The sequence below is a fragment of the Mirounga leonina genome, unplaced genomic scaffold (genome assembly GCF_011800145.1).
Source record: "Mirounga leonina isolate KUSES-001 unplaced genomic scaffold, KU_Mleo_1.0 Mir_96, whole genome shotgun sequence".
NCBI classification, from domain to species: Eukaryota; Metazoa; Chordata; class Mammalia; order Carnivora; family Phocidae; genus Mirounga; species Mirounga leonina.
In genome coordinates, this window is record NW_023270871.1 from 6,636,477 (window position 1) to 6,661,952 (window position 25,476).

Consider the following 25,476-nt stretch of genomic DNA (forward strand, 5'->3'; position numbering starts at 1 on the left):
TGGCTAACAGATACTTAAAAAAATGTTAGCCATTTTTTGTCATTATCATTAGCCATCAGGGAAATTCACCAAATCAAAACCACACTGAGATACCACCTTACACCAGTTATAATGGCAAAAATTGACAAGGCAAGAAAAATTTGTTGGAAAGGTTGTGGAGAAAGAGGAACCTTCTTACACTGTTGGTGGGAATGCAAGTTGGTACAGCCACTTTGGAGAACAGTGTGGAGGTTCCTCAAAAAATTGAAAATAGAGCTACCCTATGACCCAGCAATTGCACAGATGTAGTGAAAAGAAGGGACATACGCACCCCAATGTTCATGGCAGCAATGTCCACAATAGCCAAACTGTGGAAAGAGCCGAGATGCCCTTCAACAGACACAGATGTAGTGAAAGGAAGGGCCCCAAAGACACAAGATGTGAACTGGGGTATTTACCTCAAAGACACAGATGTAGTGAAAAGAAGGGCCATATGCACCCAATGTTCATAGCAGCAATGTCTGCAATAGCAAAACTGTGGAAAGAACCGAGATGCCCTTCAACAGATGAATGGATAAAGATGATGTGGTCCATACATACAATGGAATATTACTCAGCCATCAGAAAGGATGAATATCCAACTTTTACATCAACATGGATGGGACTGGAGGAGATTATGCTAAGTGAAATAAGTCAAGCAGAGAAAGTCAATTATACGGTTTCACTTATTTGTGGAACCTAAGGAATAGCATGGAGGATTTTAGGAGAAGGAAGGGAAAATGAAGGGGGGGAAATCGGAGGGGGAGACAAACCTTGAGAGACTATGGACTCTGAGAAACAGACTGAAGGTTTTGGAAGGGTAGGGAGTGGAGGGATGGGTTAGCCCGGTGATGGGTATTAAGGAGGGCACGTATTGAATGGAGCACTGGGTATTATATGCAAACAATGAATCATGGAACACTACATCAAAAACTAATGATGTACTGTATGGTGACTAACATAACAATTAAAATTAAATAAAATAATTCCTTGGATTTTCCAGGTTTATAGTCATATGATCTGCAAATAGGGAGTTCTACTTTCTTCTTTTACAGTGCTTAATCTTCTATGATTTTGCTTTGCTAATACTGCCAATGTCAAAAAGTACTGAGACAATGGAACTCCTTCCTTGCCTTGTTCCTCATCCTGGTGGGAATGCCTCTTGTCAGAAGTTTCCCATTATGTAAGATATTAGCTTTAGGAGTGATGTTTAGTAATCATGTTAAGGACATATGCATTAAATAGTATTTTATTAAGTATTTTTTAAAAATGAGGGATAGTTGTCAAATTTTGTCAGAGGCCTTTTTAACTTCTATGGTGATAATATGATTCTTAAATTATTAGTAGAGTAAAATATATTAAATTAATATTAAACCATCCTTATAATTTTGGAATAAATCTCTCTTGCTTCATACTGTATTATTTTCATATAGTGTTGATATTTTTTGCTAATATTTGTTTAGGATTATTTTTTGCATCAGTATTTAGAAATGAATTCGTAAGAATTTTAAAAATGTATGATATCTTTATTAAGTTGATGCATCAGTATTATACTTGCTTCATAAAAATAATTATAAGGTTTTTCTCCTTTTTTTGCATTCCCTGAAACAGTTTAGGTAGTATTGGGAACATGTGGTTTTGATACTTTGACAGAGTTATTCTATGAAGACATCTGATTCTGATTCCTTTATTACAGTATAGTTTTTAAAATAAGTTTCTCTACTTATTCCATGGAAATTGGTCTGTTTAATTTGCCTATCTCTATAGGATTCAGTTTTTCCTAAAATTATTTATTTCATCTAGGATTTTCTAGTTTATTTGCATAGATGTTTATAAACTACTGTCTTATGATTTTAAAATCCTGTTTCAAGATAAATTTCTCTTTATTATGTCTTACTTTTTATTTGTATGCTTTCTCCTTTTTCACCTCTTGATTAGTTAAGCTAGTACTTTGTATTATTGCTTATTTTTTAAGAACTAGTATTTTGATTTATTTAGCATTTTGTTTTTCTTTTTTATAACTCAATATCTGCTGTTATTATTGTTCTTTATTATACTTTAAATTTATTTTACTGTACTTTTTCTAACATTCTTTGTTGGGAATTTGATTATTTTTATATTTTCATTTTATTGATATAAGTGTTTAAGGCTATACATTTTCTTCTGACCACCACTTTTATTGTATTCCATAGATTCTTTGATTTTTATTTTTTTATTATCATGATTCTTTAGAAATTTAGAAATTTTGATTTTATTTCTTCATTTCCAAAGAATTGTTTAATAGCAAGTTTAAAATTTTTTTATTGAAGGGCCTTTCACTTAAGGGTCTTTGTTTTCTGTTTTTAATTAATTTCTAGTTATTGTTTTATAGTCAGAGAATGTGGCATTAATTTTACTTTATGAAACAACAGATTTTGGTAACCTCATAGATGGTCAGATTTACTGAATGCTTCATGTACACTTGAGAAAAAAGTATGTTCTTTTTTTGTATGTGTCAATAAGATCTACCTTATTGATTATATTATGTAGGTTATATATATATCTTTACTTAATGTTTTTTCTTTGTTCTTTTTAAGCAAGAGTGAAGTATTAAGCTTCCTTGTAGTTCTGTCTGTTTTTCTGTGTTTTCTGTAATTTATGCTTTGTTAAGGAAGTTACTGGATTATATGGTGAATATGTGTTCATAGCCATTACTTCTTCACTGTGAATTGGATCCTTTAGCATTATGAAATAACCTTTTGTCTAATTTGATATTTCCAAGCCATGGAATGTCAAGATTTCTTATTCATTTGCATTTACCTTGTCTAGCTTTTCTGAATCATTTTGTTTTAAGTGGGTCTGTTTATTTAACAGTTGGGTTTTGCTACATGAGGCAATATGAAAATGTTTTTTAATAGGTGAGTTAAATTCATTTTTATTTATTGATATAATTATATGTTTAATATTTACATATTTACTGTGTATTATGTATTTGTTGCATTTCTTTTTCTATGTTGTTTATATATTTTTATGTTCCTTATCTTAATACCTTTAATATATACATACATACATAAAATAGTTATGTATTTATTTATAAATACTTAATAAAATAAATATGTATTTTTAATGTATTTATATATTTATAAATATATTTATATGTTTACTATAAATATTTATTATTACATATATACATATATAAAATATATATTTTACATGTTCTGTTTGTTTTTGTTCTTATAGTTATCTTTGTGCTAAAACCTTCATTAATGACCATTTCCTTATTTAGATTTTTTCCCCCATCTTCTCTATTATCTTCTTGCTGATCTTTTTTACCTGTCTATTTTATTTAAATTATTTTGTTGTTTTAATTTTTGCCTATGTCCCATATTATATTCTCAGTCTAATGTGTTGTTCCTTGGATGTCTTCCAGTTTTGTGTTTGTTTTGTTGATGATTTTTTCTTTATTTTCAGTTTTGTTCCTGAGTTAGTCAACTCTCATTTTACATCTTCTTGTTTTTATGTTAATTTTTATTTTGAACTTTTAAATATATTCTTTGAGTTTTTTCATATCACCAAATACTTGTTTAAGGATATTTAATTTAGATGGCATATTTTTCTGTGCTTTGTGGTTGTTTTTTGGGGAATAATTTTCATCATCTGAAATGTTTTGCTTTTCACTTTTTGGTTTTCTAATACAATACCTTTAGTATGGATGGTGTCTTCCTTTTTCTGTTAATTTTGGAATATCTTATATTTTCCTATGCCAGCAATAACAATTGTAAGGAGAAAAGGAAGTTCGGTGGCTTTTTAGATTTCTTAGTGCAAGAGTCCCCTCTTCTGTTGGTATGATGAAGTGCAGGTTCTTTAATTAATGTCTACATTTTTTTGTGGGCAGAGGAGAGAGGATAATGGTGTCTTCTGATGTTTCTATATTCTTTTGTTTTTGTAAAATCTTTTATTTTCTACGACTTATTCCTTCTTTCCCCTTATCCCTCAAATCCATGGGGATTCAAAGCCATTCTTCCTTCCAAGTCTTTCTGCTCTTCCTGAGAAGGGGTACAACTCCCAATATGATTGCATCCACTTTCAAGGCCCTCCCTCTCACTTCCCCATAACCCGAACTCTGAACATCCAGATATCAGATTTATATACTATCAAAAGATAGCAGGACTCTATCTTTTGGAAGATGATTATATCTGCATTGCACACCCCAAGTGCCACTTCCTGCTCTGTGGGGGATCCAGAGGTGGTTCTTCTGGTTTCTGAATGTTTATCTTAGTCACATGTAAATTTAAGTGTTATTCTGTTTTAGTCATGTTGTAGGCATGAGCTATTGGGCAGTTTTATTCATTGTCTCTGATCTGTATGGTATTCAGAATATATATGGAGATTCTAAATTTGGTGGCCCCATTATCCTGTGGAATTCCAAAGTCAGATTATGTTATTTTTGAACAAATATAATTATTAATGAGGTCTTCCATTTTTGAGCTACAGTTTCTTTCCTTATAATTTCTACATGTCAATCCTGGTTGTATCTTTTGAGACAACATAGAATAAAACAAATTTCTCTCTTATGTTCTAGCAAAAGCTGTTCCCCAGCCCATAAAATCTTTCCTCTGAAATAATCATCTATCAACCCTTCAACCAATACTCAGGTGTTGGAGTTTCAAGTCACCCTCCTGTCATCTGATCACTTTCTTTATCAAAGGTGCAAACTTCTCAGGTTCATAGTTTTCTGTAATATATTTACCAGCATAACTTGAGGACATTATTACCATAGGAAGAAGCTAACAATACCAATTCAAAAGTTCACTCTTAGAACAATTTACTTTTCTTTGTCCAAATACAATGACTTATGTAAAGAAATAAAGGAAAATTGAAAATGGGAACAAAACATGTTTTTATATTTTGCTTTTGACAGTGGACAATTATCAGTTGGCTTATTCACAAACACAGGAAGTATTTGTTCTGACTGGAAGAACATTTAATGTGTCTAAATATTTCTAACCAAATGTAGCAAATAAAATGTAGAATAGCCTGAGTGAATATGAATACTTATGAATCTTAATTAGGAGTCCAGTGCTGCAAAGTGAATGCTAATGAATTAAGAGAGCACTGCTTTGCTTGTTCTCATTTATGTGGCACTGACAGGGTTATGCCTTTTTTATGCAATGATGCAAGTAAATCCGGGGGTTGCTAAAAATTTTCAGTACAGAGCACAGTATTCTTAGAGGGTTCAGACAGAAAGATAGGAGAATGTGGCGAAATGGAGTGGGCCAGTGAAGTTCCTTACATGACTTTACCACCGCCACTTCCATGTGTTCTCATATCTTTATTGAAGAGCAAAGAAATAAAACTGAAGATTTGGGTACAGAAAGAAATATAAACTTAAGCCTAGAGGATAAAGTTTAAGCAAAAAAAAAAAAAAAAAAGTCTACTACCCTACTAGTTTGGGACCGTAGGAGCAAAATCACTACTAAATATCAATAAATAACACTACTGCTTACTTCACAAATCAAGGTAATAATATAGAAAATACCTTATATTTGTGCATGATTTTCTAGTGTATCTACCACATTCCTCATATATCTCACTAAGTCTTTAGAGAAACTGAATACACACAAGGCAAGATTCATCACGATTAGGTGATTTGTCCATAGACACTCAGATAGTGACAGAGCCAGTACTAACACTCATGTTTTTAATAGTCAATGGACCACGGCATATTGAGAAAGTGTAATGTAATTCATTGTTATCTTCAATACGCAAATACTTCTTAGACTTGTGGTTTTATACTTGTTGAACTAGCTTAATAAAAATTTATGTGCAATACATACATGCTTGCATATACAAGTGCTCACACATACATGTATGTGAATACATATGCAGATATCCATACCCACACACATATGATGTTTTTCTTAACTACACAGCTTCCACTAAAATGTAAGCTCTAAAGGGTAAGGATTTTAGTTTCTTTTAACCATTGTCCTGTCTCCAACACCCAAAGGAGTCACTAGTACATGATGGGTGATCAATTAACATGTTTTAAATACAAGAATAATCCACTGGTATGTTAATAATTATAGCCATTTTGCAAATCATGTTTATGTATATTTGCTACATTATTTAAGAATAGTCTTTCTTAAATAAAACTAAAGCATGTAACCTGTGGGACAGGTTAGGCATACATAAATTAGGTAGTGCATATGCTGAACAAATATAGGAAGGGATAGAAGGAAGAGATAGGCACTTGACATTCATGAGGCATGAAATATTCAAGACAGTTATACACTTAAATTGGCAACCTATTGACATCCAATCTGGCCACAAGTGTCCTTTGCTGGGGCTGGTCAAGGGGTCAAGCTCCTGACCAGGAATATTTGCTCCTACAACTCTAATTGATCAAATGTGTGCAGGCTCTAGGTACCTGCCATCTGCTGAGTTGCCCTTCTCACCTTTAACTCCGGTCCTTATAACTGCATTGTAAGCAGAGAAGGCTGATGTAACAGAGAATAAGAGGGAAGAACAAGCCAGCAAGTGAGAGGGGAGGGAGGGGGAGAAAGAGAGGTTGGGAGAGGGAGATGAGGGGAGAGAGAGAAAAAAAGAGAACATACGAACATTGTGCAACACAGGATTCAGGCAGCATGGTACCTTTATCTTGCTTGAACCCTATTCTAGGTATATTAACCAACTTCATTTCTTTCCTCTTCCTTATTTTTTAAAAAATTTAATTTTAATTCCTATGTAGTTCTATTAGTTTTGGGTGTTATGATATAGTGATTCAACAGCTCCATATATTAATCACTGCTCATCAATTGTGCTCTTAATCCCCTTTACCTATTTGACCCATCCCTCCACCCATCTGCCTCTGGTAACCATCTGTTTGTTCTCTATAGTTAAGAGTCTGTTTTTTTGGTTTCTCTCTCTCTTTTTTCCCCCCTTTGTTCACCGTTCTGTTTCTTAAATTCCACGTATAAGTGAAATCATATGGTGTTTGTCTTTCTCTGACTGGCTTATTTTGCTTAGCATTATGCTCTCTAGTTCCATCCATATTGTTGCAGATGGCAGGATTCACTATTTTTTATGGTTTAATAATATTCTATTGTATATATGTATACAATATCTTTATCCATTCATCAACTGATGGACACTTGAACTGCTTCCATAGTTTGGCTATTGTAAGTAATGTTGCAATAAACATAGGGGTGCACATATCCTTTCAAATTAGTGTTTTTGTATTCTTTGGGTAAATACCCAGTAGTACAATTACTAGATCATAGGGTAGTTCTATTTTTAATTTTTTGAGGAACCTCCATACTATTTTCCACAGTGGCTGCAATGGTTTATTTTTGTTTATTTATTGTTTATTTTTGGGGTGTTGAGTTTGATAAGTTCTTTATATATTTTGGATACTAATCCTTTAACAGATATGTTCTTTGCAAATATCTTCTCCCATCTGTAGGTTGCCTTTTAGCTTTGTTGATTGTTTCCTTCACTGAGCAGAAGCTTTTTATTTTGATGAAGTGCCAATAGTTTATTTTTGCTTTTGTTTCCTTGCCTTAGCAGATATATCTAGAAAGTAGTTTCTATGACTGGTGTCAAAGAGGTTACTACTGCCTGTGTTCTCTTCTAGGATTTTTATGGTTTCAGGTTTCACAATTACATCTTTAATCCATTTTGAATTTATTTTTGTGTATGGTGTAAGAAAGTGGTCCAGTTTCATTTCTTTGAATGTTGCTGTCCAGTTTTCCCAGCACCATTTCTTGAAGAGACTCTTTTTTTCCATTGGATATTCTTTCCTGCTTTGTCAAAGATTAATTGACTATATAGTTGTGGGTTCATTTCTGGGTTTTCTATTCTGTTCTATTGATCTATGTGTCTATTTTTGTACCAGTACCATACTGTTTTGATCACTACAGCTTTGAAATATAATTTGAAGTCTGGAATTGTGATGCCTCCAAGCCTTTCATTTTCAAGATTGCTTTGGGTATCTGCGTCTTTTGTGGTTCCATGCAAATTTTAGGACTATTTATTCTAGCTCTGTGAAAAATGCTGTTGGTAGTTTGATAGGGATTACTTTAAATGTGTCCCTTTTACAATTGCATCAGAAACAGTAAGATACTTAGGAATAAACCTAACCAAAGAGGTGAAAGACCTGTAGTCTGAAAACTTTAAAACACTCATTAAAGAAACTGAAGATGACACAAAGAATTGGAAAGACATTCCATGCTCATGGACTGGAAGAACAAATATTTTAAAATGCCAAAGCATCTAGTGTATTTTTAATTTCATTTATTGTGTTCTCCATTTCTCACTGGTTCTTTTTTATGTTTTCTTTTCTTTTTTTCTAAGTTTAAAAAAAATTTTTTTTTAATTTTTTATTAACATATAATGTATTATTTGTTTCAGGGGTACAGGTCTGTGATTCATCAGTCTTACACAATTCACAGCACTCACCATAGTACCTACCCTCTCCAGTGTCTATCACCCAGGCACCCCATCCCACCCCCTACCACTCCAGCAACCCTCAGTTTGTTTCCTGAGATTAAGAGTCTCTTATGGTTTGTCTCCCTCTCCGGTTTTGTCTTGTTTCATTTTTCCCTCCCTTCTCCTATGATCCGCTGTCTTGTTTCTCAAAATCCTCATATCAGTGAGATCATATGATACTTATCTTTCTCTGATTGACTTATTTCACTTAGCAAAATATGCTCTAGTTCCATCCATGTCATTGCAAATGGCAAGATTTCCCCTTTTTGATGGCTGCATAATATTCCATTGTGTATATATACCACCTCTTCTTTATCCATAAATCTGTTGATGGACATCTACGCTGTTTCCATAGTTTGGCTATTGTGGACATTGCTGCTATAAACATTGGGGTGTATGTGCCCCTTTTGATCACTACATTTGTATCTTTGGGGTAAATACCTAGTAGTGCAATTGCTGGTTCATAGGGTAGCTCTATTTTCAACTTTTTGAGGAACCTCCATACTGTTTTCCAGAGGGCTGCACAAGCTTGCATTCCCACCAACAGTGTAGGAGGGTTCCCCTTTCTCTGCATCCTCGCCAACAACTGTCATTTCGTGACTTGTTAATTTTAGCCATTCTGACTGGTGTCAGGTGGTATCTCATTGAGGTTTTGATTTGTATTTCCCTGATGCCAAGTGATGTTAAGCACTTTTTCATGTGTCTGTTGGCTATTTGGTTTTGGTAGTTTGATAGGGATTACTTTAAATATGTTCATGTCTGTTCATGTCTTCTGCCCATTTCTTGACTGGATTATTTGTTCTTTGGGTGTTGAGTTTGATAAGTTCTTTATAGATTTTGGATACTAGCCCTTTATCTCATATGTTATTTGCAAATATCTTCTCCCATTCTGTCAGTTGTCTTTTGGTTTTGTTGACTGTTTCCTTTGCTGTGCAAAAGCTTTTTATCTTGATGAAGTCCCGATAGTTCATTTTTGCCCTTGCTTCCCTTGCCTTTGGTGATGTGTCTAGGAAGAAGTTGCTGCAGCTGAAGTCGAGGAGGTTGCTGCCTGTGTTCTCCTCTAGGATTTTGATGGATTCCTGTCTCACGTTTAGGTCTTTCATCCATTTTGAGTCTATTTTTGTGTATGGTATAAGGTAATGGTCCAGTTTCATTCTTCTGCATGTGGTTGTCCAATTTTCCCAACACCATTTGTTGAAGAGGCTGTCTTTTTTCCATTGGATATTCTTTTCTGCTTTGTCGAAGATTAGTTGACGATAGAGTTGAGGATCCATTTCTGGGCTGTCTATTCTGTTCCATTGATCTATGTGTCTGTTTTTGTGCCAGTACCATACTGTCTTGATGATTACAGCTTTGTAATAGAGCTTGAAGTCTGGCATTGTGATGACACCAGCTTTGCTTTTCTTTTTCAACATTCCTCTGGCTATTCGGGGTCTTTTCTGGTTCCATCCAAATTCTAGGATTATTTGTTCCATTTCTTTGAAAAAAGTTGATGGTATTTTCATAGGGATTGCATTAAATGTGTAGATTGCTCTAGGTAACATAGACATTTTCACAATATTTGTTCTTCCAATCCATGAGCATGGAACGTTTTTCCATTTATTTGTGTCTTCCTCAATTTCTTTTATGAGTATTCTATAGTTTTCTGAGTACAGATTCTTTGCCTCTTTGGTTAGATTTATTCCTAGATACCTTATGGTTTTGGGTACAATTATAAATGGGATCAATTCCTTAATTTCTCTTTCTTCTGTCTTGTTGTTGGTGTATAGAAATGCAATGATTTCTGTGCATTGATTTTATATCCTGCCACTTCACTGAATTCCTGTATGAGTTCTAGCAGTTTTGGGATGGAGTCTTTTGGGTTTTCCACATAAAGTATCATATCATCTGCAAAGAGTGCAAGTTTGATGACTTCTTTGCTGATCCGGTTGGCTTTTATTTCTTTTTGTTGTCTGATTGCTGAGGCTAGGACTTCTAGTACTATGTTGAATAGCAGTGGTGATAGTGGACATCCCTGCCGTATTCCTGACCTTAGGGGAAAAGCTCTCAGGTTTTCCCCATTGCATATATTATTCACTGTGGGTTTTTCATAGATGGCTTTTATGATATTGAGGTATGTACCCTCTATCCCTACACTGTGAAGAGTTTTAATCAAGAAAGGATGCTATACTTTGTCAAATGCTTTTTCTGCATCTACTGAGAGGATCATGTGGTTCTTGTTCTTTCTTTTATTAATGTATTGTATCACATCGATTTATTTGCGGATGTTGAACCAACCTTGCAGCCCAGGAATAAATCCCACTTGGTCATGGTGAATAATCCTTTTAATGTACTGTTGGATCCTATTGGTGAGTATTTTGGTGAGAATTTTTGCATCCGTGTTCATCAGGGATATTGGTCTGTAATTCTCCTTTTTGATGGGGTCTTTATCTGGTTTTAGGATCAAGGTAATGCTGACATCATAAAACGAGTTTGGAAGTTTTCCTTCCATTTCTATTTTTTGGAACAGTTTCAGAAGAATAAGTATTAATTCTTCTTTAAATGTTTGGTAGAATTCCCCTGGGAAGCCATCTGGCCCTGGGCTCTTCTTTGTTGGGAGATTTTTGATTACTGCTTCAATTTCCTTGCTGGTTATGGATCTGTTCAGGTTTTCTATTTCTTCCTGGTTCAGTTTTGGTAGTTTATATGTCTCTAGGAATGCATCCATTTCTTCCAGATTGTCTAATTTGTTGTCATATAGTTGCTTATAATATGTTCTTATAAGTGTTTGTATTTCTTTGGTGTTGGTTGTGATCTCTCCTCTTTCATTCATGATTTTATTTATTTGGGTCCTTTCTCTTCTTTTTGATAAGTCTGGCCAGGGGGTTATCAATATTATTAATTCTTTCAAAGAGCCAGCTCCTAGTTTTGTTGATCTGTTCTACTGTTCTTTTGGTTTCTCTTTCATTGATTTCTGCTTTGATCTTTATTATTTCTCTTCCCCTGCTGAGTTTAGGCTTTATTTGTTGTTCTTTCTCCAGCTCCTTTATGTGTAGGTTTAGGTTGTGTATTTGAGACCTTTCTTGTTTCTTAAGAAAGGCTTGTATTGCTATATACTTTCCTCTTAGGACCACCTTTGTTGTATCCCAAAGATTTTGAACAGTTGTATTTTATTTTCATGAATTTTTAAAATTCTTCTTTAATTTCTTGGTTGACCCATTCATTCTTTAGTAGGATGCTCTTTAGCCTCCTTGTATTTGAGTTCTTTCCAACTTTCATCTTGTGATTGAGTTCTAGTTTCAAAGCACTGTGGTCCGAAAATAGGCAGGGAATTATCCTAATCTTCTGATACTGGTTGAGACCTGATTTGTGACCCAGGACGTGATCTATTCTGGAGAATGTTCCATGTGCACTTGAGAAGACTGTGTATTCTGTTGCTTTGGGTTGGAAAGTTCTGAATATATCTGTGAAGTCCATCTGGTCCAGTGTGTCATTTAAAGCCTTTATTTCCTTTTTGATCTTTTGCATATATGATCTGTCTATTTCAGCGAGGGGAGTGTTAAAGTCCCCTACTATTATTGTATTATTGTCAGTGTGTTTCTTTGATTTTGTTATTAATTGGCTTATATAACTGGCTGCTCCCATGTTAGGGGCATAAATATTTATAATTGTTAGATCTTCTTGTTGGATAGACCCTTTAAGTATGATGTAGTGTCCTTCCTCATCTCTTATTATAGTCTTTGGTTTAAAATCTAATTTGTCTGATAGAAGGATTGCCACCCCAGCTTTCTTTTGGTGTCCATTAGCATGGTAAATGGTTTTCCACCCCCTCACTTTAAATCAGGAGGTGTCTTTGGGTCTAAAATGAGTCTCTTGCAGACAGCATATCGATGGGTCTTGTTTTTTTATCCAATCTGATAGCCTGTGTCTTTTGATTGGGGCATTTAGCCCATTTTCATTCAGGATAACTATTGAAAGATACGAATTTAGTGCCATTGTATTGCCTGTAAGGTGACTGTTACTGTATATTGTCTCTGTTCCTTTCTGGTCTATATTACTTTTAGGCTCTTTCTTTGCTCAGAGGACCCCTTTCAATGTTTCTTGTAGGGCTGGTTTGGTGTTCGCAAATTCTTTTACTTTTTGTTTGTCCTGGAAATTTTTTATCCTTCTATTTTCAGTGACAGCCTACCTGGATATAGTATTCTTGGCTGCATATTTTTCTCATTTAGTGCTCTGAATATATCATGCCACTCCTTTCTGGCCTGCCAGGTCTCTGTGGATAGGTCTGTTGCCAATCTAATGTTTCTACCATTGTAGGTTACAGACTTCTTGTCCTGAGCTCCTTTCAGGATTTTCTCTTTGTCTCTGAGAATTGTGAGTTTTACTATTAGATGTTGGGGTGTTGACCTATTTTTATTGATTTTGAGGAGTGTTCTCTGTGCCTCCTGGATTTTGATGCCTGTTTCCTTCCCCAAATTAGGGAAGTTCTCTGCTATAATTTGCTCCAATATACCTTCTGCTCCTCTCTCTCTTTTTTCTTCTTCTGGGATCCCAATTATTCTAATGTTGTTTCGCTTTATGGTATCAGTTATCTCTCGAATTCTCCCCTAGTGATTCAGTAGTTGTTTATCTCTCTTTTTCTCAATTTCTTTATTCTCCATTATTTGGTCTTCTATATCACTAATTCTGTCTTCTGCCTCATTTATCCAAGCAGTTAGAGCCTCCACTTTTTATTACACCTCATTAATAGCCTTTTTGATTTCAACTTGGTTAGATTTTAGTTCTTTTATTTCTCCAGAAGGGATTCTCTAGTATCTTCTTTGCTTTTTTCAAGCCCAGCTAGTATCTTTGTAATCGTCATTCTGAACTCTAGTTCTGACATCTTACTAATGTCTGTATTGATTAGGTTCCTGGAAGTCAGTACTACCTCTTGTTCTTTTTTTTTTTTTTTTTTGAGGTGAGTTTTTCTGTCTTGTCATTTTGTCCAGAGGAGAATAGATGAATGAGAGAACAAAATGCTAACAGGATAACAACGACCCCAGTAAAATATACACTAAACAAATCAGAAGACACCTTCCAGAAAGTGGTTGCTTTTCTGTTCACAGAGTTGCTGCTATTTGTTTCTTCGATCTCCTGTTAAGTTTGTTGGTGTTCTGGATGGTTTGATAACTATCTAGCTGAGTTCCTGGGACCAGATGAAATTTAGATTTCCTACTCCTCCACCATCTTGCTCTCACCCTTCCAAGATCTTGGCAGCTGGGAAGTGAAAGGCAGAGGGAGGGAGCATGGGGCAGGAGCGCTGCCTGGGCATGTGTCCACTGGGATGGCCGCCTGAGGGACCCACGAACCTCGTTTTTATGTTTTCTATCTCTTTGTTAAGTGTCTCACTGATGTCTCCACTTTTTTCTAAAGTCCAGTGAATGTCTTAATGATCATTACTTTAAGTTCTCTATCAGGCATATTACTCATATCTGTTTCGCTTAGCTCTCTTGCTGTCCTTTTCTCCTGTTCTTTCATTTAGGACACAGTCCTATGTCTTCTCATTTTGTCTAACACTCTGTCTCTGTGTGTTAGGGACGTCAGCTACATTTCCTGCTCTTAAAAGTAATTACCTTCTAAAGAAGAGTGCCTTGCATTGCAATTTCCTCTGTTCAGTATAACCTAGCACTTTAGCTAAAACTATATATGTTGCTTGCACCCAGCTGTTGTGTCCTGGCTGCTTTTTCTTTCAGCCCAGTGTCTTTAGAGGCTCTCTTTGCCTGTTGTGGGTAGTGTCTGGTCCCCAACCCGGGTGGGGTGCACAATTTTAACAAGGTGCACCTTGGGCTTCCACAGGACCCACCACTGCCACCACCGCCACTGGGATGGAGGCTCTGGAAAACACGTGGGTCAGGAGAGGCGATGATGGCAAGGTTTGCAGCAGTCTTCTGCTGGGCAGTACACACAGAGGCTGGACTGAGGCAAGGGTTACTGGTGGGGGGGGAGGGCAGGGCTTGGTGTAAGCCAGCTAGGTAGTGAATGTGGGTGCTGTGCTTGTTCCTGCAGGTGGCCATGTGTTTATGCTGGGGGGTGGAAAGGCAGATGGCACCTGCCAGCTTCTTTGTTCCTGGAGAAGTCCCTCCATGAACATTGCCTCTTTGGGACATGTTCTGAGATGCATTAGATAGCTTCTTTTGGTGTGCCCCCAGTATTTTGCAAACTGTTGCTTCTATGCTGTAACTCCACAGGGTGTTTGTTGTGCTGTCTAGGAGCAGGGACTCAGCTGCTTATCGCCCTCTAGGGTCTCCCAGAGCTGAGCCCTCTGATTTTTAAAATTTCAGTCTTTAAGTCACACTGGTTGTTAGAACTCACCAAATTCAGCCTCTCTAGTTTTGTAAGCCAAATGTTATGGGGATTCCTCTTCCTCTGTGGGCTCCTTGGTGTGATGTTTTGTTTCTTACCCTTTTCCACACCTGGAACTCCCTTCCCCCACCTTGTGAATAGCCACAGTTTCACTCCCCACCATGTGTCTGCCCTTCCTACTCTCTTCCATGTGGTCTCTTCCCAACCTTTGGTTGTGGAGTTTGTTATGCCAGTCTTCAGTCATTTTCTGTGTTATTTACACCGATGTGAGTATTATCTAGTTTTATCTGTGGGATGAGGTGAGCTTAGGGTCCTCTTACTCTGCCATCTTGGCCCCTTGATTTTGCTTCGCTAGACTCAAACATAGTTGAGAGAAACAAAAAAACTGCTTGACTTTAAAAAATATTTAAGGGAATATTTAAAATGTGCTGTTATTTTTCAAAAGTGGGAAATTTAAACATTTTTTGAGTAGTAAACACTTCATAAATGCTGTTAATATATTTTTATTATGAGAAATGGAAGCAATAGAAAAATATTCTATCATAAATGTCATGAAATCCCCTTTTTCTTTCTATTTCATTGGTGTGCAACATGTAATATAAGTTTCAAATTAAGATGTTTAGTCATTGGAGCTTTAAAATCATTCTCCTCAAAGCAACAACCCCTGAACATAGCACAGAATCATATAATCATAATGCCTTACCCACATCTGGCCAATCCCTCTATTCTGAATTTTCAGTAAAATGATTTAGTTATTTGAACACCAGCTGGTAGCCTATCCTCTATACTGCAAGTAATAGAAAGATTTATAGGTTACTCATGTTGCCTTTTTTCACTGTACTTAGGAAGACAGGATGTTACTTTACATTTTAATCACTTCGTAATCATTGATTGTGACAAATATGTTTGTCTGAATTGAAAGAGGAATGTCCAAAAGAGAGACATCAGAGATTAATTTTAGTTAAAAGTACATTTCCAGCTGAAAGCTAAAATATAGACACTAACTTAGTATGAAATTGATAGATGTGTGTGTGTGTGTATGTGTTGCATATGTTTGTGTTTCTTCAGTTGTAGAGAAATTCTAGAGAAAGTAGGCAAGGCTACCTTACCTAGATGAAAGAGAGTTTGCAAATTTAACACAAGTTTGGTATATAAAAGGGCTTTTAGACATTTTATGCTATTCCCTCCCTCCCCAGAGTAGAAAGTAATCACAGGGAATGCAGGAACATCTGGTCCTAAAGGTAAGTCAGGTCAGAGAAGAATTTCAAAATGGAGAAGGAAGTAGGTAAACAGGGGTGACTATCATAGGGTCAATGTCTTTTCATATGCCTTTCTTTTTATGTGTGAGCCCCTACTTATGGGTAGTTTCACTCCCTCCACAGTTCATATTATATTCTAAATTTGACATCATACAGGATTGAAAAGGATTTTTACTTGATTGGGTCTCAAAGGAAAATAATTTCAGTCATAAAATACAGAATACGTGGATTTAGAACATTTAAAAAAGCATGATACAAAGATTTCTGTTACTAGCCAAGATGGAGGGTAAATTTGGAGAGACAAGATTTACTTTCCTGTCTAAATAACAAAAAACTGAATGAAATATGTGAAAGAACAGTTTTCAAGACACTGAACATTAAGCAATGATGGGTAGTGATTCCCTTCACTCTATAAACAAAGGAGATGAGATCTATTATTTCTCCAGCTTATTGGCTGCAGATTTCCCAGTCCACAAGGGAGAGAGAACCTAGACAAAGCCTGTGGTTTCCCTGAGTTGAGAAGATAAAGCAGGGAAGTGGGAAGGCCAACCAAGCCAGAGTTCATAGGAAGAGTGTCACAGAGGAATGAGTTATGCAGAAAGAGGGAGAAAAATCACTGGAGATCGGCAGAGTCCTCTATGTGTTTTCAGCTCTGACTGATCAGTTTATGAGGGTGAAGAAACTACTTGAGGCTGGAGAAAGAACCACCAGAAAGGATTAGAGGGAATAAAACCCAGGACTTACAGAAGACATCAGCCAATGTGGGAAACCCATAATTCTGGAATCAGGGTAGAGTTCTCAGAAGTGCTTTTTGTCTCAGTAGTAGCAAAATCAACCCTAAACTAAATGCTGCTCTGGTTCCTTCTAACAACACTCATAAGCAAGACCTTACTGTTTCTAAGTAACTTAACAGCACTCCAAAATAAAACTCAAGAATATTTACAGAAATGCAAAAATATACAGCATCCAACAAGATAAAATTCATAATGTCTAGCATCCAATAAAAAATTATCAGCATGCAAAGAAGCAAGGTATTATCCATATGAAGGTGAAAAATAATCTATTAAACCAACCCAGATTTGGCACAGAGGACAGAATTAGTAAACCAGGACAGTAAACAATTACTATAATTACACCCCCTATTTCAATAAGCTGGAATAAATATTGTGCATGTTAAGTAAAGACAAAAAAATTGTTAAAAAGCCTAAATTGGACTTCCAGGGATGAAATCTACAGCGTGTGAAATGAAAAATATAATAGGTGGGATTCATGATAGATTAGACATTGCAGAAGTGATTACTGAACTTGAAGACACAGCGATTGAAACTATGCAAATGAAACACAGAAAAATTACTGAAAAAGCCCCATAGAGCATTAGTGTTTAATACTTCTTGCAGTGCAGGTCTATGGGAGGTAAGATGAATCCTTTCAGTTTTTGCCTGCTTCCAAGTGTGTTTATTTTGACTTCATTTTTATTTTTTATTTACTCAACAAAGAGACACACAGAGAGAGGGAACACAAGCAGGGGGAGTGGGAGAGGGAGAAGCAGGCTTCCCGCTAAGCAAGGAGCCCGATGTGGGGCTTGATCCCAGGACCCTGGGATCATGACCTGAGCCGAAGGCAGATGCTTAACGACTGAGTCACCAAGGCGCCCCTTGACTTCATTTTTAAAGAACATTTTTCCTGGACATACAATTCTAGATTAACAGTTTTTCTTTTTTCTCTAAGAACTTTAAGATGCCATTCCATTGCTCACCCCCTTCATTTTTATTTCTATTAAGAGGTCAGCCATCACTCTCATCATTGTTCATTGTATGCAATATTTCCTTTCTTCCTCTGATTTTGGGGTTTATCTTCTTTAGATTTCAGCAGTATGATTATGATAAGCCTAGGTGTGGTTTTCTTTGTATTTACTTTTCTTGGGTTTCTCTGAACTTCTCAGGTGCATATGCTGACATCCTCCATCAATTTTGGAAAATTGTCACTCATTACCTCTTCTGATATTACTTCTCTGCTTTTGTTGTTGTTTTGTTGTGGGACTCCAGATACACAAATGTTAGCCTATTTGATATTGTTTCACAGTTATTGGATGTTCTTATCACCCTTCTTTTAAAAATGTTTTCTCTTTGTGTTTTAAATTGGGTAATTTCAATTTCAGTTTTCAATCCAAATTCACTGATTCATGCGGTATGGTAATGAGCCCATCTGCCTTCCACAGATCCTGGTTGTCTGCATCTCAGAAGGATGTGTCTCAGCATTCTTGCTTCTACCCCAGCCCAAATCAGTCACTGCATGTACTCACTGAAGACCCCAAGTACCTAAGGAGTTCAGTTCATTTCTCCTTTGCTGCCTCCAGACTGCAATAAACCCCTTATGCTTACACTTCAGAGGAGAGTCCCTTTCAGCTTTCCTGCCCCTCTCCAAATATAGGTTATTACTGCCTCTTACTCAGTGTTGGGCCGGGAGAACTTATAGAACTTGTCCCAGTTCTCCTTTCCTGCCCTCAGTGTTCATGAGGTCCTATACACTGTACCTCGGAGGAGCAGATCTCTCTCAGCATTCCTGCCCCTCTTCCACTGAAGTTAGGTGCCTGCTGCCTTGTATCACTGTAAAGCCCTAGTGTTTGAAAGTTTCTCTTAATTCTTAGCCTAGCCCCAGTATTTCTCATGACCACTCTGTAGGCCCATGAGAAAATGTTGGTAGGTGGGCATGCTCTATGTCCTGAGGATTCTCAACCAACATGACAGCCCACACTTGGTCCACAAAAGTTTTTTTAGAAGTTCAGCAGTTTTCTTCTTAACTATTTCTCTGACAGCTTTCTCCTTTTCCACTGCTTCACCAAGGATGAAAGAAACTGTTGGGTCTCTTCACTGTAGAGAGGTTTGTAACTTTCTAGATTTTATTCATTAGATATTTTCCCCCCGTATTTAACTCTCTGATGAATTTTTAATAAACTATGATTTCATTGGTTATCTGGCTTGTTATTGTTAAGATAGGAATGGCATTCTTTTGTAATTTTCTACATTCTAAGCAGAAGCTGACACCTGGCATTTACATATACGTGATTATTTTCCCTTCATATATATATAAATAGTTTTGGCAAAAGTTATTGTTATTCCTCTTTCAGAATTTCTTAAAATCATTCATCATAGTCCTTTGAATATGCTCAGTGATAGAAAACCTTTATCTCTAAAAATCATAGCTGCTCTAAACTAAAAATGACATTAAAAATTAAGTTTGGGGGCGCCTGGGTGGCTCAGATGGTTAAGCGCCTGCCTTTGGCTCAGGTCATGATCCCAGGGTCCTGGGATCGAGTCCCACATCGGGCTCCCTGCTCCCTGGGAGCTTGCTTCTCCTTCTGCCTCTCTCTCTCTGTCTCTCATGAATAAATAAATAAAATCCTTAAAAAAAATTAAGTTTGTAAATAATGCTAATAATGAAATTTAGCAATGGTTTAGTAAAAACAATGTAATTATAAAATAATTAGACTTTCTTATGTCTCTTTTAAAAACAACTTTGAAGACAGTTTTATACAAGTAGTTCAAAATTGGTTTTGAGTGATAACAGCATCATTGAAATATGAAAACTGTTTCTAATGATGGCTGCTTAATTATAGAATATTAATTTAAACCAAGAATTGAGGAACATGTAATTTTTAAATTCACTTTTATTGCTCATATATCTAGCCTTGAACCTGTTTTTAAAATTACTTTGAAATATTTCAAACTTTAGTTCTTCTTATACTCTGAATAATGCAATTCAATAGATAACATATAGCTTACAATTTTATGGTTTTCTTTTTAAATACAAAAATAGGTTAATTTTAGGTTTACTTGAAAACATATCATAACACATTTTTAGTTTGTTTACAACTAATTTCAATGAAGTGTTTCAAGGGGAAGATAGATACACTTCATTCATGAAAACAAAAGTGGAAATGGAGTACCACAGGAAAGTACTCATTTATGGGATCAGATGTGGCCACAGTTCCCAGCAGAGGGCAGCACTCTACGGGAAATAACAGGTTGCTAGGGGAATGCTTCTGAACTTTTGCCTCAAGTGGCAGAGCCTTGTCAAACTGTTGAGAAACATTTATGGGATTTTATTTGTTGAATTGTAAACAGTTATGAAATTATGAAACACTTACTTTGAGGCTGAATATTCTAAGTGCTTATTTGATTTTTTTTCCTGTCACATACCAAAATTTAAGGACATGTAATAATAATGACTTGTAAATTTACTGACTTCTGTGTAAAATACAGTTTCTTTTAATTGTTGAAAATGACTTCTACAATGAATCATGAAACACTACATCAAAAACTAATGGTGTACTGTATGGTGACTAACATAACATAATAAAATTAAATTAAATTAAAAAAAAGAAAATGACTTCTTTTGAAGTTCATTGGCATCTTCATGTTATGAAAATTGCAGGATTTATTGCACAAAACCATGTTCACAGCATTTTTACATTTTATGATTTTATGAATGCCTATTATGTCCCCGGTAAGGTGTTCACTTTTTTCTTCTTCTACACTGTTTTTCTAAGATTTTTATTCTTATGCAAGATTTTTCATCTATTAGTTTCCAGTCCAAAAAATGTATTATTTTTGAGCATTTTAACTAATTAATTAATTAATTTGAGAGAGAGTGAGAGAGAGAGAGAGAACAAGCAGTGGGGAGTGGGAGCAGGAGAGGAAGAAGCAGGCTTCCTACTGAGCAGGGAGCCTGATGCGGGGCTTGATCCCAGGTCTCCAGGACCATGACCTGGGCCAAAGGCAGATGCTTAAAGACTGAGCCACCCAGGTGCCCCTATTTTTGAGCATTTTCTAAGTGTAAGCTCCTTTGCAAATGCTTTTGCTCCTGACTTATTTTAGTTATCTTTTTTTCTCCTGTAGTTCAATTATATATGTGTTGACATTTGCTCAGATACAGCAAGAAGAGGTCGGTGCCCTTCAACAGCATCCTGCAGTCATGTCTTCTACATTAATGCCTAACCTAACTTCTTCCTTTCATTTCTTTTCCTTTTTTATTATAAAATATACATTTATTTATAGACGGGTCTATAAAATATATTTGTACTGTTTAATGTACAATAACAAAATAAAACAAATGGTAGTGTAACCCAAGTCAAAAAATAGAACTTTGGCAGCTTCCAAGCACACCCACTTAGTTTTTGGCTTCCTCCCCAATTATAATCCTATCCCTCCACCCTGGAGGTATCTACTGTTCTGGCTTTGTGATAATCATACCTTTCTCTTTATGCTTATACAACCTATATATACATCCTTAAACAATGGTCTGATTTTGCCTGTTTTGAATTTAATATGAATGGAATCATACTGTTGGAATTTTTTTTCTTATTTTAAACTTTTAATTTGCATATTAAAAATTGTGCATTCCAATAATTAAAATCTTTGAACAAAAAAATGGCACTCTGATTAAACTGCATTTTACAGTTTTCAGGATACCTTGGACCAACTTGGTTTTTACTCTAGATTTCACTGTCGAACCCCCCAGCTTCTTCCTTCACCAACATGCAAGTTCTTTTCCTTCCCTGCCAGCCAGCCAGGCAAATGGGAGGCAGGCTCGGCATTTATTGTTGGTAGTTCTGATTCTTTGAGGAGAAAAGGGCAGCAGTCATTTAAACTTGATCCAACCTCTTTTCATCTTAAAAGTTAAACAGCTAAAAGAAGTAGAATAAGTAAAATAAGAAGGCAGTACTTGTGGAATATACAGTGCATGTTGGTGGTGCACACATCGTTATGATTTGCCTGCTTGCTTCTCCTCTTCAGTCATTTCTTTTGAAGACAGTGGATTTTTCTCTTGCTTTTCTATCTTCTTTAATTTCAACTTATCAAATTTCTCAACCTCAGCCTTTTGGGGTTTGTCAGACATGATTGCAGAGGAAGCAGAGTGAGGTACTCCAGAGAGCGGACTCCAATCTGCACGGTGGCCGCCTCCAAGTGCCCTATTGGAATTATTTTTATCCTTCTTCTTTTGATCAATATTGTGTTTGCAATGCCATCCATACTATAGCATTTGGCTATATCATTTTCTCAGTGATATACTGTTTCATTGTATGAATATTTCACAACTCATTTATGCAACCATAAGTGGACATTCAGGTTGTTTGCAGTTTTTGGTTACTGTAAATAACTCCTGCAAATATTCTTACACACCTATGCTGGTGCATATGTTTACATGTTTTTAGGGTAGGTGCTGGCATACTTTATTATTTCTCTGGTGCAACACGTCTTGTGTTTTGATATTCAAACTTTAGAATATAGGTATCTTTGTAATACACTTGTCAGCTGATGTTTTGCATGAAAATGCAGTACTACAAATGCAGTACTACATTTTCAAGAAAACTCTGTGTGTGTGTTGGGGTTGTGTGTTGTGGGGGAAGTCTTGAATTATAGTTTAAGTAGAATTGTTAAGTGTTAATGTTTTGAAAGGTGCAGTCAGAATCAGCAAAGGGCATTGTGATGGTTAATTTTACATGTCAACTTGGCTGGAGGTGGATGCCCAGATATTTGGTTAAACATTATTTGTGCATCTGTGAGGATATTTCTGGATGAGATTAACATTTGAATAGAGTGAATTAAACAGATTGTGCTCTACAATGTGGGTGAGCCTCATCTAACTCACTGCTGGTCTCAATAGGACAAAAGGCTGAGTAAAGGAGTATTTGCTTTTTCTGCCTATCTTCTAGGTGGAACATTGGTCTTCTCCTGTCTTCAGACTTGGGCTTGGACTAGAACTATACCATTGGCTTTCCTGGGTTGTCAGCATATTCCTGGGTCTGGACAGCAGATCTCAGGACTTCTCAGTCTCCATAATCATGTGAGCCAACTTCTTACAATGAATCGTAAGTCATACATATATCCAGTTGATTGTGTTTCTTTAGAGAACCCAGACTAATACAGCATGTTGCTGTATACAAAGCAATTGTTTGAAATGAGCATATTAATCATTTAATGAACATTTCAGTCATTTTACATCTTAACATGACAGCTTGTCACATATGTATAGGTGTTTACTGTGAATTAGTTATGTTTTAGGAAATTGGTTGAGGTTCTGAGTTGACATATAAAATGTTATGTTTTCTTATTTAAAATATTGATAAGTAGACTCTAAATTAGCATTTATTTTTTAAATGTCTAATTTATAAAAACAGATTTCTGATTTTAAGTGGAGAATACCTCAAGTGGGAAATGCTATACCTAAAATGGAAATGCTAGGTCAGAGATTATGTGTATCTTCAACTTGGCTAGATAATGCCAAATTGTATTCCAAAAATATGGTACAAATATTCCCACCAGGTGTCTGGGAATTCTCTTCCTTATATCCTCACAGAGAAGGTAACCAAATATCCCAATTTTTAAGGAAATGGACTGTTTTACAGAAAAATTCCAGTTATAAAAAGAAAGAAAATATATAGAAGAAAATACAGAATTAGGAAAGAATAATTTCACAGACCCGAATGATATTATAGATTAAGGGAAGGATTATTAATTGGTGTCAAAAATCATTAAGTAAGTGGTTAATGGGAAACTTGGTTAATTGCTAAAAGAAAATCTCTATTGTTATTTTTTAATAGCAAGGGGAAAACTTATCTGTTCAGTGGAGGGGAAAACAAAGTAACTTAGTATAAGAATCAATCAATTGTAGCATCACTATTGGTTGTTAATCAAATAATATGTGCCTTTTGATATAATGCCACATGAAGTTACACACCATCGCCTATGAATTATTCTAGGCAACAATATTTAAATTGGATTTATTAAGGCTCTAATATGATGTGCAATTTACAAGAAATGTAGAATATAGACAAACAAGTTAAATGAGAGCATAGCAATGAAATTAGACAAATTCAGGGATATTCTGTGGGAGGTAAATGGGCTGGATTCTTTAAAAAATTACTATTGTGAAAAAGACATTGTGGTTGATTATGAGAAATTAAGGGACATAGAAACCAGAGACAAATGATCCTACATTTGATATTTGAATGGACAAACCACCTGTGTGCAATATTTGGGGACTAAATGGGGAATTTTGAAAATACTCTCAATATCAGAGGAGATAAAATGTACTGAAAGAGAAAGTAGAGATCATTTACTTAAAAAAGTAGGCTGAGGAAAAATATGTACAATATGATTTTATACTGAGGTACTGAAGTGAAACTGCAAAGGGATGTGTGTGAGTGTGTGAGTGTGTGTGTGTGTGTGTGTGTGTGTAAAGACCTGGAGATATAGAATTAAGATAATTAGTAGTGGTGGTCTCTGGTGATGAAGGATTGATTTAATTCTGTTTTTCTAATTTTCTACAATGCACATATGCTGCTTTTGTAATAATAATTTTTAAAAGACACAATGTAGATAAGAGAGGGATAGTCCAAGATGATAGAGGAGTAGGAGACGTTAGTTAAGTCTGGTCTCAGGAATTCAACTAGATAGCTATCAGATCATTCTGAACACCTGCAAACTCAACCAGAGATCTAAGAAAAGAATAGTAGCAACTCTACAAATAGAAAAGCAACCACTTTCTGCAAGGTAGGTGGTGTGGAGAAGTGAATCTGAGGTAATATATGGGAAGAAACCATGGGAGGAGGGAGCCTCCGTAAGCTGGCTATCTGCAAGTGATATAGCAATGGAGCACAAACCAGAACTTTTAGAAGTCTGCTCCAGTGAGGGACATCCCTGCACCTGAGCGGTGCCCAGGTGGTGAAGCAGGGTGGAATCCTAGATGGGACAGTGTGGTCTCAGGATCCTTGGGGCACAGGAAGACTGGGGGTGCCTGAGTGCGGCAGAGGTCCCAGGCATCAGAGCGGGGAAGCCAGCTGCAATCAGTGAGCCCAGGAGTGGGCTCTCAGCTTGGGGTTGCCATATACCGTGAACCATGGTAGGGTAGGTTGACCCTTCCCTAAGCAGGGGCCCAGGAAACTGCAGAACCATGGCCAGACCCCTCTTCCTCCCCTGGGGGGAGCAGGGCCAGTGCATGCTGCAGGAGTTTGCAAGGTTTGGAGACACAAAACAGGGTCACGTGCCTGAGATAGAAATGCTCGGTTACAGGCTGGGTGAGCATGGAGTGTGGATGGAGACAGGAGTGATTGACTGCTTTTCCCTGAGAGTGCATTGAGGAGGAGTGGGGCCCCAAGCTTTCAGCTCTGGGGCTGGAGAGTGGGAGGCCACCATTTTCATTCTTATCCTCTAAAGTGGTGCAGAAAGCCTTCAGGGAACAAAAGCCACATATAGCAATCAGGAGCATCTTACTTAGCCTGGCCCCTGGCAAGGGCAATGCAGTTATGCCCAGGGCAAATACACTTGAGAATCAGTGCAACAGGCCCCTTCCGCAGATCAGCAAGAACATCCTGCTAAGACCAAGTTTACCGACCACAGAGAACTGC

The 25,476-nt window shown here is 36.4% G+C and overlaps 2 protein-coding genes across 5 annotated transcripts in view; one reads left to right on the forward strand and one right to left on the reverse strand.

The window, feature by feature from the left end:
• The window catches only part of LOC118006413 (F-box only protein 4), a 382,076-nt gene that overhangs the window by 22,815 nt on the left and 333,785 nt on the right, over positions 1–25,476 (forward strand). For 2 of the 4 annotated variants that reach the window (XM_034999069.1, XM_034999071.1), the window contains exon 6: positions 22,783–22,913. In XM_034999069.1, coding sequence (XP_034854960.1) covers positions 22,783–22,913 — 131 coding nt within the window. Of the gene's footprint in view, positions 1–22,782; positions 22,939–25,476 lie in introns of all 4 variants that reach the window. The other 2 variants (XM_034999073.1, XM_034999074.1) reach the window with 1 other exon arrangement.
• On the reverse strand, positions 21,831–21,965 carry LOC118006414 (thymosin beta-4, Y-chromosomal-like). Its single transcript, XM_034999075.1, has one exon. It carries the CDS (start codon positions 21,963–21,965, stop codon positions 21,831–21,833), a length of 135 nt encoding a protein of 44 aa, XP_034854966.1.

Coding starts and splice junctions, on each gene's coding strand:
- LOC118006414 (XM_034999075.1), bottom strand. CDS start 21,965: ATGTCTGACAAACCCCAAAAGGCTGAGGTTGAGAAATTTGATAAGTTG.